This window comes from Hippichthys cyanospilos, chromosome 20, assembly GCF_059441005.1.
Source record: "Hippichthys cyanospilos isolate Australia breed blue-spotted pipefish chromosome 20, RoL_Hcya_1.0, whole genome shotgun sequence".
Classification (NCBI taxonomy): domain Eukaryota; kingdom Metazoa; phylum Chordata; class Actinopteri; order Syngnathiformes; family Syngnathidae; genus Hippichthys; species Hippichthys cyanospilos.
This window is the reverse complement of record NC_142388.1, coordinates 14786472-14804585: the sequence shown is the minus strand read 5'-3', so window position 1 is coordinate 14804585 and position 18114 is coordinate 14786472. Positions and strand designations below refer to the sequence as shown.

The following is an 18114-nucleotide window of genomic DNA, read 5'->3' as shown; positions in this document are numbered from 1 at the left end:
AAACATTGCTCTTGCGCTGATTTCTCATGCTTACTCCTAAAGTCACACTCTGGTTATAGTCTACCTAACATCCTCTCTTTCCTCCCATAATTTTTGGGAAGAAAGACATGGAATGATCTTCATCAGAATGGCAATACATTTTCATATGATTTTTAATAACAATTGTCAGGTTCACCAAATAGACATTTATAATAATTAGGCAATAAAGAGAGAAAAGGCACTCAATTAATATTTTTCTCGAGAGAGAGGAGTGTAGCCTTTATTTGGTCACGGCACATTCGTTCTCCAACGATACTTCTAACACTCCCCATTTTATATGATACAGAGGCATCTGATTACATGTAAAGTTGGCACACAGCATACTTGTTTATATGGTACTATTCGCAAGAATTGCTTATCCATCTTCACATTCTCTGGTAGTGTGTGTAAGCCCAGAGGTCTTGACGTCATCTCCCAGGGGCTCTGCCGTTGAGGTCTCCTTATCAGCTGTTCGCACTCCGCCGTCAAGTTGTCCTCTTGTAGCTGTATCCAAGCTGAAAACACTCTCTTATGCTGCAAATATGTACTATCATGGCAAATGTATAATAACTACTAAAAATGATTCCTACAACAATAATAGTAATAATAAGTATTATTATGATCATTTTCTAGGGAGTCTCGGTGGAAGAGTGGTTAGCAAGTGTGGCGGTTGGCAATGGAATGCCGTGCATACGCCGGAAGAGGGCGATGTTGTATTGAAACCTAACCCAACTTTGTTCTGTTCGATTTATATATTTTGTATTTTGGTTGAAATGGCTACATATTATTTCTAAGTCCACCGGAGCAATAGTATTTATTTATGGATGATTTTCAATCCGTCAGCTATCCAAGTTTATTTAGGGTCGCGAAAGGTTCTTCCGCGAAGGTCATTAATATGCTGCTGTCAGACACGAAGAGACGTGCATATTCATTGGAGACATAAAGTGTTTCCAGCTTTGTCTATCTTTAGCGGCCCAAAGTGGTATGTATGAGTTTGGTTTATGTTTAAATGTGCATAATGTTGCTCCTTTTTGTGGACAAAGCCGGCATAGCACGTCCGCCTCAAAGTTCGACGTCCCGAGTTCAATTCCAGCTTGCTCCGGCCTTCCTGTGTGGAGTTTGCAAATTTTTCCCGAGCCGGTGTGGGTTATTTCCAGGCACTCTGTCTTCCTCCCACATTCCAAACACATGCATGGCAAGTGTACAGTATTGGGCACTCTCACTTGTCCTTCAATGTAATTGGGTGCGTGTATGGTTGTTTTCCCTGAGTGCCCTGAAATTGGCTGGCAGCCAGTGAGGGTGTCCTCCACCTACCATCCAGAGACAACTGGGATAAGCACCAGCAAGCCACGACCCTTGTGAGGATGTCCCTATAGAAAATGAATGGATGGACATTGAGGCGTAATTAACTTTTTGTTAGCGTTTCCTAATTACCTGCACATTAAAAAAAAAAAAAAAAAAAACTGCATAATTTTCTCTCATGCCTTTTGACAAGCATATAACAAATGCATGCCACATGTAAAGCAACAATTTGTAACACTGTTTAATAAAAAAAGGTTATACATGATTACTTTTACATAACCAAGCTGATCCAAATGTTGTTCTACTGAACAAAAAAAATAAAAAAAATGACAGCTACCAACTTGTAGTGTGATATACTGTAGGTGGGAAACTCAACACCATTTTAATTTGTTGCCAAAACCACCAGCATCACCCAAAATGGGTGTAGCCTCTACAGTAAAAAGGGTGACAACGACAAGGCATTTCCAACGAATTTATTTCCATTTTTGTCAAAGGGATTTTACTAAACACTTCATAAACCCAACATTCATTCAAAATGGCTTTGTTGGGCATTTCAAACCAAATTCATTCCTAATTTTTGCTAATCAATTTTTCCAAAATGAGTCTCATAGCTGGTAGACTCTAGAGTGTAGCTTGTGAAACAGAGTGACTCAATGGCATTGTGTTAGTGTGGCAACCGGAGAACATTGAAATCTGTTTTAAACCCTGGGGGAATTTTTTTTTTCAATCTTTTTATTCAAACCTTTCGAAAAACAATGATGTCTGAAATACAGCATGTAACAAAGCCTCATACATGCACATCCGATAAACGAGTAAACATACTTAAAGAGTGCAATACCAGGTATTGCATGAGAAAAAAACATTTGGTAAATAGGCATCTTCAGCAACCATTTTAACACCAAACATTCATTCATTCCACTCCACGCACTCAAACGTAACATGAAACAACCAAAAACACACAGTGTATCAACAAGTACGACCATAGCCAAAGGATTAATGAAGAAAAATAAATAAATAAATAAAATAAAATAAAATAAAAAAGGGGGGGGGGCATCTACTCGCTGTCTGGGCAAGTCACAACATTTTCCAAATAATCGTAGAAGGGTTTCCATGTCTCACTGAAGGAGGAACTTGCGCCAGAGAGTGAAAACCTCATCTTTTCCCACTTGATGTGGGTCAGAACCTTTCGAAGCCAGCTGTTGTGCGTCGGAGGGGGAGCGTGCTTCCACATAAATAAAATTGGGCGCCTCACCAGCAAAGTAGTAAAGGCCAGTACGCGCCGCTTAGCAACTGACAGGTTAGGTACTGAGTGGGGGGGACTACCAAAAAGTGCGGTGCATGGGTCCAAGTGTAGGTTGACTCCGAGTACCACTGATAAAGTACGGAATATTTGATGCCAAAAGCTTGTAAGCGCAAGGCAGGAAAAAAACATATGAGTGTGGTTAGCTGGCGATTGGTCACATCTATTGCAACCATTGCTAACCCCAGGGTAAATTTTGGCAAGCCTCTCATTTGTGTAATGAACCCTGAAAAGAATCTCGCTTTGAATTAGACCATGCCTTGTGCAGACCGAGGAAGAATGTACAAGTTTGCAGATTACTGCCCATTGTTCGGCTAACAACGGCACACCCAGCTCCTCCTCCCATCTCTGTTTTATAAACTCTAATGATTGAGGGCTAGAGGATCCCATTAAATTATAGATTATGGGAATTGCTCGCCTTTGGTCTACGTCTACCGTAAGCACCTGGTCAACCAAGGATTCAGGCGGTTTGTTGGGAAAATTCGAATAGGCAGATCGAACGAAATGCCTGATCTGTAAAAAACAGAAAAAGTGAGATTGGGGGAGCTGAAACCGGGCGGATAACTCCTCAAAGTTGGCAAAGTGGTCATTTATGTAGAGATCCCGGATCTGCACCATGCCCTTGCTTCGCCAGTTGGCAAAGGTAAGGTCAGAACTGGCCGGAGTGAATAGGTGGTTCCGGACAATTGGGGCAAGAGTTGATGGTTCAATCAGGCCATAATTCTTACGAAATTGGGTCCAGCGACCTTGTTCTGAGAGATGACGTTCATTTTCAGTGGCAATTGTGTGGTAAGGAGGGAATGTAGGGGAAGCCTCGAGGTTCTCAACTCAATTTCGGTCCAGGTGGGACGTGTGTTGAGACCTCTGTCCAACCAGCGGATAAGTTTCACTATATTGCATGCCCAGTAGTATTGAATCAAATTAGGTAGCGCGAGACCACCTTGACATTTTGGTAGTTGTAGCAAAGCCTTTTTGAAGCGAGGAGGCTTGGCCGACCACAAAAATGATTAGATCAAACGATCTAGCTGACAGAAAAAACGTTTTCTTATAAAGACGGGGATGTGTTGAAACAGATAAAGAAACTTAGGGAGCACCACCATTTTGACAAGGTTGACCCTGCCCGACAAAGAGAGAGGAAGAGCCGACCAGCGGGCCAAGTCCTGCTTGCATTTCTCCACTAAAGGACGGAAATTCGCCTCAAACAGGTTATTAAAGGCTGGGGTGATGAACACGCCTAAATAACGAAACCCACGTGGTGTAATCTTGAACAGGAGGGCAGCTAAAGATGTCTTAGACAGATGGTTGAGCGGAAGCAGTTCGCTTTTACTATAAATCAGTTTGTAACTTGAAAATTTGCCAAATTGAGTCAATATGTCTATAACAATGGGGACCGATGTAGAGGGGTTTGACAGATAAAGCAGCAAATCGTCAGCGTAAAGCGACAGCTTATGGGTGATGCCGCATCTTGAGATACTCTTGATCCTTTCCTCGGATCGAAGCCAAATGGCCAATGGTTCTACAGCCAAGGCAAATGGGAGGGGGGAAAGAGGGCAACCCTGCCTGTTACCCCGATGCAGAGTGAAGGTGGTGTGATGATACATGCGGTTGGGGACTCATAAAGCAGCCTGATCCATGAAATGAACTCTGTGCCAAAGCAAAATTTTTCCAGAACATAAAACAGGTACTGCCACTCAACCCAGTCAAACGCCGCATCCAAGGAGACCACTACCTCGGGCAGGCCAGATCCGGTGGAGCCGACGATATTAAGAAGCCGTCTTGTATTGTACGAAGAACTCCGTCCAGTCATAAAAACCTGTCTGATCAGCTGAGATCAGCATGGGCAATGTTTGTTGTAATCTCATCGCCGGAACTTTGGCCAGGATCTTTTGGTCAACATTTAAAAGACTAATGGGTCTATAGCTACCGCATTCTAGGGGGTCTTTATCTTTCTTCAAAAGAAGAGAGCTATTAGCCTTGCAGAGAGTTGAAGGAAGTCTACCGGTAGAAAAAGCCTCATTATACGTATTCACCAGATGTGGAGCCACAGAATCCACAAAAGTCTTAAAGAACCTGGGGATTTACCTGTCTACAGCTGCCTAATGGCTTCACGCACCTCCATCAGCGTGATAGGAGCACCTATCCTTCCAGCCAAATCAGCTTCGACTTTTGGGTAAGCAAGCTTTTCTAGAGGGTTGTGGTCCACCCAGACTCCCGGTACGCACTCTGATTTATAAAGGTCTGAGTAGAAACCTAAGAAAATGTCATTAATCAATTTAGGGTCTGAAGTGACTACTCCGGAAGTTGACCTTAGCCTCGGTATTAACCTAGAAAGCGCAGTAGTTCGGGCTTGATGAGCAAGAAGTCTTCCAGCTTTGTCTCCCATCTCAAAGTAACGTTGCCTGGTCCTCAACAACTTTGCCTCCACCTTCACTGTTGTTAGTGTCATATTCAGCCTGCAGTTTAAAACGTTCATCATAAAGAGCACGAGAGGGGTCAGCGGCATGTTGTCTGTCAATCTGCAAAATGCGCTCTGAGAGCCAAGCTAGTCTGCCTGTTTCTACCTTCTTCCTCTGAGATGAGAACGAGATAGCTTGCTCCCGCAAATATGCTTTGAATGACTCCCATTGTACGCCTCTAGTGATGTCCGCCGTGTCATTTATTTGAAAAAGAGTAGTGATTTCATTCTGGTAAAAAAGCTTAAAATCCTTAGCTTAAAAAGCTTAAAAAATAATTAAAAAATTATAAAACTTCCATTGAATGGTCGGAACTATGGAATTTGGAAAGTTCAAGTCCACGGAGGTAGGGGCGTGCTGTGATATACACTGGTGTTCACCCAATCCAGTAACCTGGTGTCCAAGAGGAAGAACTCAATCGTGAGTAACTAAAGTGAACATAGGAAAAAAAAAAAAGAAAAAACCTTATCGGTTAGGTGAAGAAACCTCCAGGGGTCACTGAGACCAATTTGGTTCCCTATAGTCTTCAACGTTTTGGCAGAGTTAGACAAGCCAACGGGTCTGGAAGAAGACCTGTCTAAAATGGGATCCTGAATAAGGTTGAAGTCACCGCCCACAATCGGATAGTACTGATCTATGTCCGGGAAGGAGGAGAAAAGTCGAGTAATAAATCGATTGTCATCCCACACAGGAGCATAGACACTTACCAGGAGTACTGAGATATCAAACAACTTACCCAAAACGGCGACATAGCACCCGTTTGGGTCAGCAACCGTATTCGTTTGTTCAAACGGTACGTTCTTACCAATGACGATCACTGCACCTCTAGCTCTCGCAGAAAATGTCGAGTGGAAAACGTGACCCATCCAGGGCCGTTTGAGGCGGGAGACCTCTGAGCTCTTCAAATGAGTCTTCTGGAGGAAACAAATATCCCCATTAAGCTGTTTCAAATGAGAAAGCACCTTTTCTCTTTTGGTAGTCCCATTGATCCCCCTAACATTCCATGACACCACTCTACATCCTCGACCGCGCAAAGTACAAATATGAGACATTTCTCACCCTTCACAACAAGAACTGTTGCGAACAAGATGCCCTCGGGGGGGAGGGGGGGGGGGGGGGGTTTACACACACACACACCACAAACAGTGAAATTCAAACTCTCACACACATATCTAACATACATGCACTAGTATAGCTTCCATTTTCTATTCAGTCTCATCACTATCCTTGCCACTAGTTGCCCCCGCACGGAGACAAAGAAAAAAAGAGAAAGGGAAAAATAAAAATAAAAAAAAGGACTAGCATTCAGAATATAGAGGACAAGACACACCAAATTCGAAACCCCTTCTTGGTAGTCATGTTAAGAAAACAAAGTAACGTAGTACTCAAAAGAAAAAAAAATGGTCACACCAAAAAACAGAAACAATGACTTCTGTAGGACCAATAATTCAACTGCTTAAGTCTCGACAGGGCAAACAAAAATTTGACACATAGCGCGGCCGATCCAACCAAGAACACTAACAACAAAAATAAAGTTGACAGCAGTGATCACGAGCGATCATAAACGCGGATGTAAACACTTGTAAATAAGTAATCCTACTGATTGTTTAATCGTTGTTCTTTTGTCCAACTATGATAAAACAGCCAACAGCAGGACTTGATGGTACCCGAAAATAGACATTGCAATCTTTGAAATAACTTTGCTTGGAGGCCGAAGCCAACCGCAGGTAACCTCCGAGCAAAATGACCTAAGCCGAGAAGTATGAAAATTGGGATACAAAAGGATGTCTTAAGCTTGGCTCACGTTCACAAAGGCAGTGGCCTCGGCTACTGTAGAAAAACGTTTTTTATCACCGTCTTTTTTTGTGATTTGGAGCCTTGCTGGGTAGAGCAGCGCTGGTCGGAGACCCATGTTGTATAGCTTCGCCATAACTTCGCGGTAGGCCATGCGTTGCTCCAGGACGTCGGCCGAATAGTTCTCGTAGATGTGGATCAGCGAATCGCGAAATTTCAGTTCATTCTTATGTCTGCGAGTCTCCCGAATGATCAACTCCTTCGTCTGATGTTGGTGAAAACACGCAATCACCAGCCTGGGTTTGTCTCGGAGTGAAGGCTTGGGACGAGGCTGTGGTGGGCCCGATCCAGCTCGGGCGGAGCTGGCAACAGTTGCTCGCCGAATATCTCCACCAGAGCCTCTGAAAAAAAAGATGTAGGCCGAGGGCCCTCCATTGACTCCAGGACGCCAATAATTCGCAGGTTGTTTCGCTGGCTTCGCACCTCCAAGTCCGCATTTTTCGCCTTTAGTTTAGCATACGCATCCGTTAGCATGGAACACATGGCCTCCAAGCCATGAATGCGTTCATCCGACAAGTTGAGCCCGGACTCCAGGGAAACAAGTCGTTCGCCGTAGCCAGCAACTACCGACTGCAGAGAGTCCAGCTTGGTCTCTATAGCAGTGAACACCGTCTTGAATTCCGCCGACATCGCCGCTGTTATAGATTTCCTGTGTTCCTCCAACATACTGGTAAGAGCTTGCATGCTAACTTGGTTAGCCGCGGCAGAAGTGTCCTCTTTCCTTGTGTCTTTATCTTTCGCGAGTCGAGTTCCAGACGCCATGAAGTATATCCAGGAATGTACGGTCACAGATCTTCGAATATGTAAATGAATGCAAGTCGTAAAAAGGTGTCTTATGTCAGGTTAGTGAGGGAGCAACCTGTCCACGCATCTACTCCATTCGCCTCTCCACCGGAAGTCACCCTGGGGGTAATTTTGACCCGACTTGGGCTTTTGATTATGATGAATTATATAAAAGGAAAAGCATACAAAAAAAACAAAACACTGCATAGGAGGCTAAAATATTGCATGGATTGTCATAACATGTTGACTTTCAATATGCCACGCTGCCGTCCCTTCTAAATGCTTGAAAACGGGAGGTAGAAAGGTAAACTCTATAAGTATTGAATTCAGCCCATGTCGGGCTCATTTACAGTCATTCAAAATTGGAAATGTTGGATTGGACATGTTGAAAATCCGATGTTTCATCATGCATTTCCCCCGATTTTTGCATCAATCCTTTCAACGGCAACTCACGAACAGGGCGCAATAGAAATTTTTGTGTAGACACCCGGAAACCAGGTGGCGCTAGCGGCCAAGCCTTTCAACGACTCAAAAAAAAATTACATTTATGGATAGGGCTTGATGCCACTAAACATTTTGAGGTTGAAAGTAAATATACATTTTTAATTGGCTAAAGCCTTCACACGTTACTCCTCTTTTTCATTCCGCCAGTTACAATTTCATATTATTCCAATTAATCGTGTGACAACTGCTTCCGTTTTTCTCATTCCAAATATTTATAGATTTCCCACAATTCCCTGTTTTCCACTCCTAAACTCTCATTGACTTCATATTGGGTGATTTTACATTTCATATTTACAGCTTTCACATTTCTTATTTTCAATATTCAGCTCATTCATCTCACTTTAGGGATCATTCCCATCATTCCAGTAATTCATACATTCCAATATTTTCCCATAATTCTATATTTTTCACCCTTTAATATTTCACAATTCATTTTCAATGGGAGGATTCCCCATTCATTCCCAGAGATTCAACATTTCACATTTTGAGCTTTCCCATTTTACACTAAGAATGTTTAACCCTTTCATTTCACCTCATGGACCATTCCCATCATTCAAATTTCATACATTTAATATTTCCCATAATTCCATAGTTTCACTTTTCAGTATTCTAATTTTCATATCCAATGGGAGATTTAACATTTTACATTTGAGCTTTCCTATTGCACATTGACAATATTTAACTCATTCGCCTTAGGGACCATTTCCATCGTTCCAATAATTCATAAATATTAATATTTTCCCATAATCCCATATTTTTCACCCGTAATAATTCATAATTCATTCCCAATGGCATTTTTAACATTTCACATTTGAAGCTTCCCATTTCACATCTTGTCAGAGTAATCTCTAAAAGAAGACTAAGACAAGCCCAGCTGCTAAGCAGCAAAATAGTAACTCAGACCAACCAAGATTGACTTTTCTCTGCCAGCAAAGGGGAGGCTTGACGTACACTCATGCTTGCCAACAGCGTTGAAGCTCAAGCGTCCCTGCCTGCTTTTTATTCATTCAGCAAAGCATTGCACCTTACAAGACATAACAAAAAGAGCCAGCCAGGCACCACCAACAGCTGGGCGAAGGTCCCAGCTCACACTTTCCTGTGACAACAGCTTTATCTAAGGATTGGGGCGAGATGAACTAGGAATGCAAAGATGGATAGCAATACACACTATTCTAGACAAGAAATAAACACATAATGATAACAACCTAATATATGATTCCTTTCACACAAATACATCATTCAAATAATTTCTTTCACATTTTCATCATTACTAATATTCATACATTCCAATAATTCATAACTATTTTTATATTACCCATTATTCCTCATTCATTCCAACTGTTCTTACCAAAACTTTAGAACCTTTCTTCTTCGCCATTACTCATCCGATTTAGACCATTCACACTTCAATCGATTCCCCCGATTCCTGCCATTCCATGGGTGTACCCATTTTCCTCGTCCCACAATTCAAAATTGTCCAACAATTCCACGTTTTTCAGTTTTTCCCCTGTATCTTCTACAATCTACATTATTTGGCTTATTCAAAAGGTTCCAACTTTGTAATATTCAGAATACTTCAGATTCAAGCCATTCAAACATTCCACATCATTGCACTATTCAATGCCTCTCCTTTCAGCGTTTTTGCCTTCACACGCAATTTCTTCAGTAATTGCACATTTTCTAGTTGACGATGTTAGGGCCCTTTCAAAGTCAGCCCAAGATGGGTGTAATTAGGCCACGCTAGTGTAAAAACCCCAAACACCCAGGGGTTAATAAATTTTACAAGCGTGAGAAAGGCGGAAGTTTTTGTCGTGCAGACATGTGGAGAACATTGCCATCTAACGGCGAGAAAGCACAGCTGCGGTCTTTTTAAGTGTAATGGAAAAGCTGGAGCTGAGACCGAGAGAGACAGAGGGAGAGAAAGAGAAAGAGGGAGAGAAAGAGAGGGGAAGAGAGAGAGAGAGAGAGAGAACGAAATCCGAAACATTTCAATTCTCGCTTTGACCTGTTTTTCCACTGTTTTTTTTTCTTCGCCACACGATTGCTTCCCAAGGCTGAAATAGGTTAATTTAGTCATCTGTGGATACCTGCTATCACCATGCCCAGTGTTTCTTTCTAGTAGCAGCAGTAGCAGCGGCGGCGTCAGGGCTGTATTTCAGCGGGGCACTACACAATTTGTATCGTACAGTTGTCTCTGTGTGGAGAGCACCGTCACTATAGCTAGTTACTGGTGGCTTTAGATGAATAAGCAAGTCTACAGCATGCTCTCCGTGTTCATCTCTTGGTTCTGGATTACGTTTGACCTTCATTTATGTTCTTTAGCGAAGCTTGGGGAAGCACAGACTGCAAAGGAAGGTAAGTTCTTTAAGTTCTTACTTTATACAGTGTTATTTTGTTTCCAATATTCCAAGGTTCTAGATCAGAGGTAGGTAACTCCGGTCCTCAATATTCGTTATCCTGTATGGTTTTGATGTTTCTAATCTACAACACACCTGATTCATATAATCAACTAAAGCCTGCTTACGATCCTCATCATTTGAACCGTGTGTGTTTTAGAAGGGAGACATCCATCAGATGCAGGATAGCGGCCCTCGAGGACCGGAGTTGCCTACCCCTGTTCTCTACAGAGCAAGGGAAAATCGGTGTACGCCGTGAGCATATTGTTTTTTTTTTTTTTCGTGTACGGATGGTAAACGCAGCTGTTTATTATAGTCACACATAATAATGGTGGGTGGTAAGAGAACTTCTGATTCAGGACATCTGCTGGCGATTTCCGTTATCCCATAATTTAACAACAAATCAACGCGCTATTCAAATAATCGCTAACGTTAATTAATTTGATACAAGCAAATCTATGGCTCTTGGGTGCTGTACTTGAGTGGTTCATTTGGGTGGGTTTTCCTCCAGAAATCTGTTTTATACGGCACATCGATACTAAGGCATTAAGAAGGCCGTAAATTGATAGTAATAATAATAATAATAATAACAAACACATTCAAAATCTAATCTAAACCTAATTTACTGTATCTACCTTTGCTGTTTTGTGAAAAAAGTCCAGCACAAATACATTTGTTTATGCATCTGTTACTTGAAAACATTTTTTTGTGCTCAGTTATCAAGTTTTCCATAACTGCCGTATTAAATAGGGTACTGTCAAAAGAGAGTTCTGTATAACGTCAAATTTTGAGTTAGGCTTACCTACTGCAGTAGCATCTTGAGTGAAACGTAACTCTTGCCTTTTGGTCCTATTAGTCGTCCTGTTGGATTCCAAATCACAGCAGACAGAACTGGAATGGATCTCTTATCCTCCCAATGGGGTAAGTGTGCAGAATCTCCACCTTGTAACAAAATGATAATAGCACCATATAACAAACTAGAATTAATTAAATTGAATGAGCATTTTTTTTACAGTGTGTACATACTTTCTGATATTTTTGTTTTATTTACAGTAAGGTTCGTTTTATGCAAAATATGTGCATTGGCTCTTCACATTGGAAAACACTGATATTATATTTGTTCTTAAACTTGATAATTTTATTAGCTGATGCATATAAACTTAAGCTGTGTCTTTATCTACATATCAACATTTGACACTGCAGAAATTTGCCTGTCTAGTGGCACATTACGAAGTTTGGAGACATTGTTAACCTGCAAAAAAGTAGAGAAAAGTAGAGAACCTTAAAGGAAGACAAACTCAAATTGACATGAAGAATCATCCGGAATTGCAGTGTAAAATATATGATGACATATCATGTGCCTGAATCTGAATCTGAAAGAAATTGGGCATGTTCCGGATTCTCCCCCACACTAGAATGGTTCGACCCAACTTGTCATTTTTCACCTCTCATCACCTGTCAAGTTTAATGAATTATTTTTGTGAAAACATCTCCACTATGACCCCAAAAGAAGGACACTTCAAGTTGAACATTTTTCTGTGGACAAATATGTATAATTATTTGAGAACAGGTATGTGTTATGACCCTGTTGATCATTTGCTGATTTGTGTATGTGTTGTTTTGCTGTGTTCACTCTCTCTTTGGTTTGTGCAGTGTGTCTATGCTTTTTTTTTTTTTTTTTTTTTTTTTGAGTGAGTCAATTAAGAACAAGTGGTGTCTCTGCATTGGCTGGCTCATCTGATTGCTGGCCTATTTAAGCAGCCCACCAACAGCACTGCCAGGGAAGGCCGGTTCTTCAGAGACCCTGTGTTAGTAGAGTGAAGTAGTATCCTGATCATTTGCAATTGGTACATATTGTAAATATTTGTAAATAGAGCAGTAAGTAGGAGGGAGAAGCCATTTTCTGTTAATCCTATTTCTTCTATTTTTGTATTATGTAGTTAGCTTAGCGAATGGTTATTTGTTTCCTTTTCATTTTGACTAGGAAGGTAGGGTTACTTTAGTGACGATATTTTTGTTTGTTTTGTTGGCACCCGTCTCCTTCTGAAGGAAATAAAAACTGCCCTTTTTGTTTGAATTTGACTCACTAGTGTCATAGTGGCCTTTTCTGCTGGTGAGAAGATGGGGGAGCACACAGACAAATAATTTTTCCTAGGTTTTCCTTGACTGGGGCATAATATCTGACATTTTATGTTTATTGGGATACATATTTATTAATAATTGAGTCCATGATTTATTTTTGAAGCGATTTCTACTGTAAAACAGGACGCTTCATGTTTAATGTTTTTCTGTGGACAAATATTTCTTTATAATTATTTATTTTTGAGAACAGGTCTGGCTCTTCATATTTTTTTGGACAAATGTTTATGAATAATTAAGTAAATTATTTATTTTTGTGAAGAGATCTCTATTGTAATCCCAAAACAGGATGATTTATGTTTGTTTTTCTGTGGACAAATATTTCTTTATAATTATTTCTTTTTGAGAACAGGTCTGACTTTTCTTCTTTTTTTTTGGACAAATATTTATGAATAATTAAGTTAATTATTTATTTTTGTGAAGAGATCACTACTGTAATCCCAAAACAAGATGATTTATGTTTAATGTTTTTCTGTGGACAAATATTTGCTTATAATTATTTGTTTTTGAGAACAGGTCTTGACGCTTCATTTTGATTACTTCTTGTGGACAAATATTAATTAATAATAAAGTTAATGATTTATTTTTGTAAACAGATCTCTATTGTAACCCCGAAACAGGATGCTTTGTTTAATATTTTTCTGTGGACAAATATGTATTTATATTAAATTAAAGGTTTTCTTTTTGATAACACATTGCTTCTATGATCCAAAAGAGAACACTTTAGGTTGATTATTTTTCGTGGACCAATATAAATGAGGTTTGAAAGGGTCTAAAGTTTATTAAATCAAACACTGATGCCATGTTTTGAGTCCTTTTTTAAAAAATTTTTTTGAACTCCAAAATTCTTTGCACGGGTTAACTGATACGTGGCTGAAAATATATCTCATAAGGGTACATCACTGAAAAAAAAGTTTGAGAACCACCAAGTGCATCAAAGTGTCTGAAACTAAAAAAATAAAGAAAGAAAATAATGATAAAAATTCAAATTTTATTGGAATTACTCTTCTCGTGACAAAAACAAAGCGTTTCCCCTGCGGTCATCCGCACTCGCTGTGGCATAACCTGGCGTCCCCGCCCCAGGGGGGCCCGCCCCACTATTTGAGAAGCACTGTTCTAGGTTCAGATGTACAACCAAGTTTAAAAGATTTTCAAATTTCAAACAAAACAATCAACCAGAAAGAGAAAAGAATATCTTTGATCATATTCCCATAAACCACAGAACACACACACAAAAGACAAAACTATGACAGCAATGTAAGTCATGGGACAATATCAAAATCTTATGGTATGATAATCTTACTGCTCGTTACTGCTGAATGTTACTGCTCCAGGTGCCCTCACTAGCACAGGGGACCACGCAACCCTTGACCTGTAACTTTATTTATTTATTTTGAATGTTTGTGAGTAGACATGGGACGATATCACAATCTGACGTTATAAAATAACCTTGAGTTAACTTCTATCTTGCATTTCCCTTTTTTTGTCCAGAATTATTGTCACATATGTACTGTATAGCATGAAACAACAGTGAAATTCTTACTCTGGCCAAGAGCCAGTCAGAGAAATAATGCAAATTTGCTCTGCACCCATTGGTTATTTGAAAGAGTGACCGGCCTTGCAGTGTAAACACATCCCAGAATGCTCTTAAAAGCAAGCAATTTCTTTATGTAGAACATATTTAAAAAGCAAAATAACACAAAAAAAATCTTAACATTAATTCTAAACATTAGTTTTAACTTTTGGTTGGCGAGCTTGTGTACAGTATGAGTTTTGGTTGAAACCAGGGCTGAAATTGGAGCAACTACAACTTCAAAACCTTTGAGTCAGCTGTGTTATAGCTGTGAATGACAAGTAGTGAACTGAATGAACCCAGTTTATTCACTCAGCTGAACATATTGCACTGCTTAGTGGTGCTGTAAAGTGACTATTATCACATTGACTGCAGGCTGATTACAGATTGTACAATACAAATGCACCAATATAGTAGATAAACGTGCAACTCATTTGAATTATATTTCAGTAAGCAAAAAGGGTGAGGCGGGCTGACGGACATTTGACAAATGTCTGATGTATTGTCTATCTGACGATCACAACCACGGATGACAATTGCAATCATGAAATTTCAAATTTGTTGTATTTTGTTCCCTGTCATTCGTCGGTTCGCCAGCAAAATGGGTATCTGTCAGCGACTGACTGACGGACAGCCCGTCAGTGCTGACTTCTAATCACTTATAAAAAAAGAATGAAAAAGGACTATGATGTATCATTAGTTGTCAATGAATTGTCGTACTTGTCATGTGTTGTAGTGGGAAGAGATCAGCGGCTTGGATGAGAGCTACACACCCATTCGCACATACCAGGTTTGCAAAGCTATGGAGCCCAATCAGAACAACTGGCTTCGGACTAACTGGATTGAAAAAGGAAATGCCCAGAGAATTTTTGTGGAACTGAAGTTCACCTTGAGGGATTGTAACAGTTTACCTGGTATGGTAGGAAGTTGCAAGGAGACATTCAACTTGTATTACCAGGAAACCGATATTGAGGTGGGTAGGAGTATGCAAGAGAATCAGTATGTTAAAATTGACACAGTTGCGGCAGATGAAAGCTTCACTCAGGGTGACCTCGGTGAGAGGAAGATGAAGCTCAACACTGAAGTGCGCATAATTGGCCCCCTGTCCCGGCAGGGATTTTACCTGGCCTTTCAAGATGTTGGCGCATGCATAGCTCTGGTCTCTGTTAAAGTTTATTACAAGCAGTGTTGGTCCATCATCGAGAACCTGGCCATATTCCCGGACACTGTAACAGGATCGGAGTTCTCTTCCCTAGTGGAGGTCGAGGGACTATGTGTAAATGATGCAGAGGAGGAGCCTGACATCCCTCCCAAAATGCACTGCAGCGCTGAAGGGGAATGGCTTGTACCCATTGGGAAATGCATATGCAAAGCAGGATTTCATCAGAAAGGAGACGCATGTGAACGTGAGTTGCTTTAATTTTCTTTTCATAATCGGGACGAAATGCATCATTTAGACAGCAGACAGTTCATAAAAGCCACCTCTCTCTAGTGTGTTGTTTACTGTTCAGGATGTCTTTCAAACTGATTACAAAGACTGTGATATCCCATCTCAGCTGGCCCAATATTGTGGTTGTAAATGTTTTCACAGTTTTAATGAGCATATTAATCATATTAATTCAAAATCCTCATGAAATCAATGAGACCCTGAACCTCAGTTGATGGATAAAAAGGATAATGAAGAAGTTATTGGCTGTAATTTCAGTCTTAGTAAAATGGTTGGGTGGATGGATGTCTGCCAACACCAATCTGTAGGTTATCATGAGCTGTGACCAATATTCAAAAGGAACATTTCCAAGGACAAATAATTTGACACCTCAGTTCAGTATGTATAAGATTGTGGCAATTACCAGTTTCATTTTGTATTAAATTTTCAATTGTCTTTCTACTAGTACTGCTATGATTATAACAAGCAGCAAATACAGTTGTAGACCATGGATGGAAAAATCTCTGTTTCTTTCCAATAGAGCTTTTATATGTAGGACAAAATCTAATCGTATTTGAATATCAAATCTATTAATTGAATCTAAAAGTTTATTACATTTAAAAAGAAACTGATGAAGCTTTCTCTTAATTTTCTAGTGGATGTCAACATTACTGTGACTATAAAAATTAATTTATTTTAGTAAAGCCCCTTATTATATACCATTCACTGTGTTGTGTGATTATGTTGCACTAATGCACACAAACAGTATTTTAAAGTGTTGTTGAGAATTATAACAAAACATTGTGAAATCAATCACCATCAGAAAAATAATCATTTACTCACCACAGAATAAAAATACGTAGATATCTGGATGCAATCCACCTGTTCTGGTTTACATGCTGCCACCATCCATCTTAACTGTCAGGGAATTGAAAAGAGGTTAGTTGAAAACTGGTGTTTGACTGCAACAGCCAGTGTGCATGGAAACCAAGCGGCATCCCAGCAAAAAAAAAAAAAAAAAAAAAGTGCAATTTGCATTTGAAAAAAACAAAACAACCCACCCCCAGCAAAATAGCCAGAAGGCCCTAATTCATCTTGATACCTTCCTGGCGGATCAGATGTAGATCTAATTCACCAAATAGAGGGCAATTTCAATTGTCAAACAGGCGGAATTCTGGGAGATCTTTAAAGTGTACCTCCAGAGCTTGGAAGGAAAAACGGCATTGAATTATATTTTGGTTGCTCTGGCTGGTTACACAGGATTCCAGTGTATGAATACTATAAATGTGCAATGCAAATTGAATGAGTGACTCAATAATAAGCGGAAAAACTAAGACAAGATCTACTTTTGTGTGCCTAAACCTATTAATTCAGAATGTATATTCTTCACAGAATAGTGGCTGCATAGCATGGGTATAGAACACTTGGTGAAAACTTACCAACAGTGTAAAATGACCCAGGCAGGCTAGACACATTTACTGGCCACTAACTAATAGGGATGGAAGGAGATTTTTATATTTTTGGTAGCTTGTTGGGGCAGAATGGGGAGAATGCGCTGTCAATATACTTCATTATAGTAATACAGTCAAATTTTGCAAAAAGGACAGTCAATGCTTCAAAATAAACTCGACCACAACCAGTAATTTATAAGATGAACAGCGTTGATATGCTTTTGTTTTGGAAATCATGCCAGGAACATGATCGACAATGATTGACATTCTTTTTTTTTGGCTGACTTTTTTTCCGATGTAGTGCGATGTCATCAAAATATGAAATGTTATTTAATAATCTTATCTCCATCCCTAAAATTTTTTTTCTATAAGACCCTTGTGAGGATAAGCGGCTATAGAAATTGGATGGATGGATATTTTGTTTTTGTCCTGTAGAAGTTAAAATAACGAGCCTGAGATTTACAGGCATTTTTACCCACGAGTGATTATGCACATACATTTCTGGAAATTAAGGAGCATGTGATAACATATAAGCTTCATATGCTGAAGGTAAACATTTTGTTTGGAAGACAAACATAGCAGTTACTCCTACATTTTTTAAATGGACACTTCAGCCGGTTTGGCCCAATTTTCCCTAACAAGGCTAATTAATGTTTTCTTGTTTTTGTTTGTTTTAAATCAGGAAATATGATTTTAGATTGCATTTCAGTTAGCCACTTCATGGCACTCTAATGAGAGAAATGAGGACATGAGCAGTGCATCCAATTTTGAAATGACACTCTGTTTTTGTTGATAAACAATATGCACACAACAATGTATTCTGAGCGACTTTTGTAAGCCTAACAGTTTGATGGTCATTATATACAGTACAGTGGACCTCCAGTTTAAGATGTCCCTGCCTTATGTTTTTTTTCA

The 18114-nt window shown here is 39.8% G+C and overlaps 1 protein-coding gene and 1 long non-coding RNA gene across 7 annotated transcripts in view; one reads left to right on the top strand and one right to left on the bottom strand.

Annotated features, from left to right (window-relative positions):
- Positions 1–251: 251 nt before the first annotated feature.
- Positions 252–16667, bottom strand: LOC148407513 (uncharacterized). Its single transcript, XR_015863754.1, has 3 exons — positions 16592–16667; positions 11413–11552; positions 252–1388 (listed from the first exon to the last, which is right to left on the bottom strand). It is a non-coding gene; the product is annotated as an uncharacterized LOC148407513 (long non-coding RNA).
- epha7 (eph receptor A7) overlaps positions 10070–18114 on the top strand; it is a 68106-nt gene continuing 60061 nt past the window's right edge. For 2 of the 6 annotated variants that reach the window (XM_088402773.1, XM_088402772.1), the window contains exons 1-4: positions 10072–10569; positions 10771–10865; positions 11467–11531; positions 15059–15728. In XM_088402773.1, coding sequence (XP_088258899.1) covers positions 10526–10569; positions 10771–10865; positions 11467–11531; positions 15059–15728 — 874 coding nt within the window. In that variant the 5' untranslated portion in view covers positions 10072–10525. Of the gene's footprint in view, positions 10570–10770; positions 10866–11466; positions 11532–15058; positions 15729–18114 lie in introns of all 6 variants that reach the window. The other 4 variants (XR_015863753.1, XM_088402776.1, XM_088402775.1 and 1 more) reach the window with 4 other exon arrangements.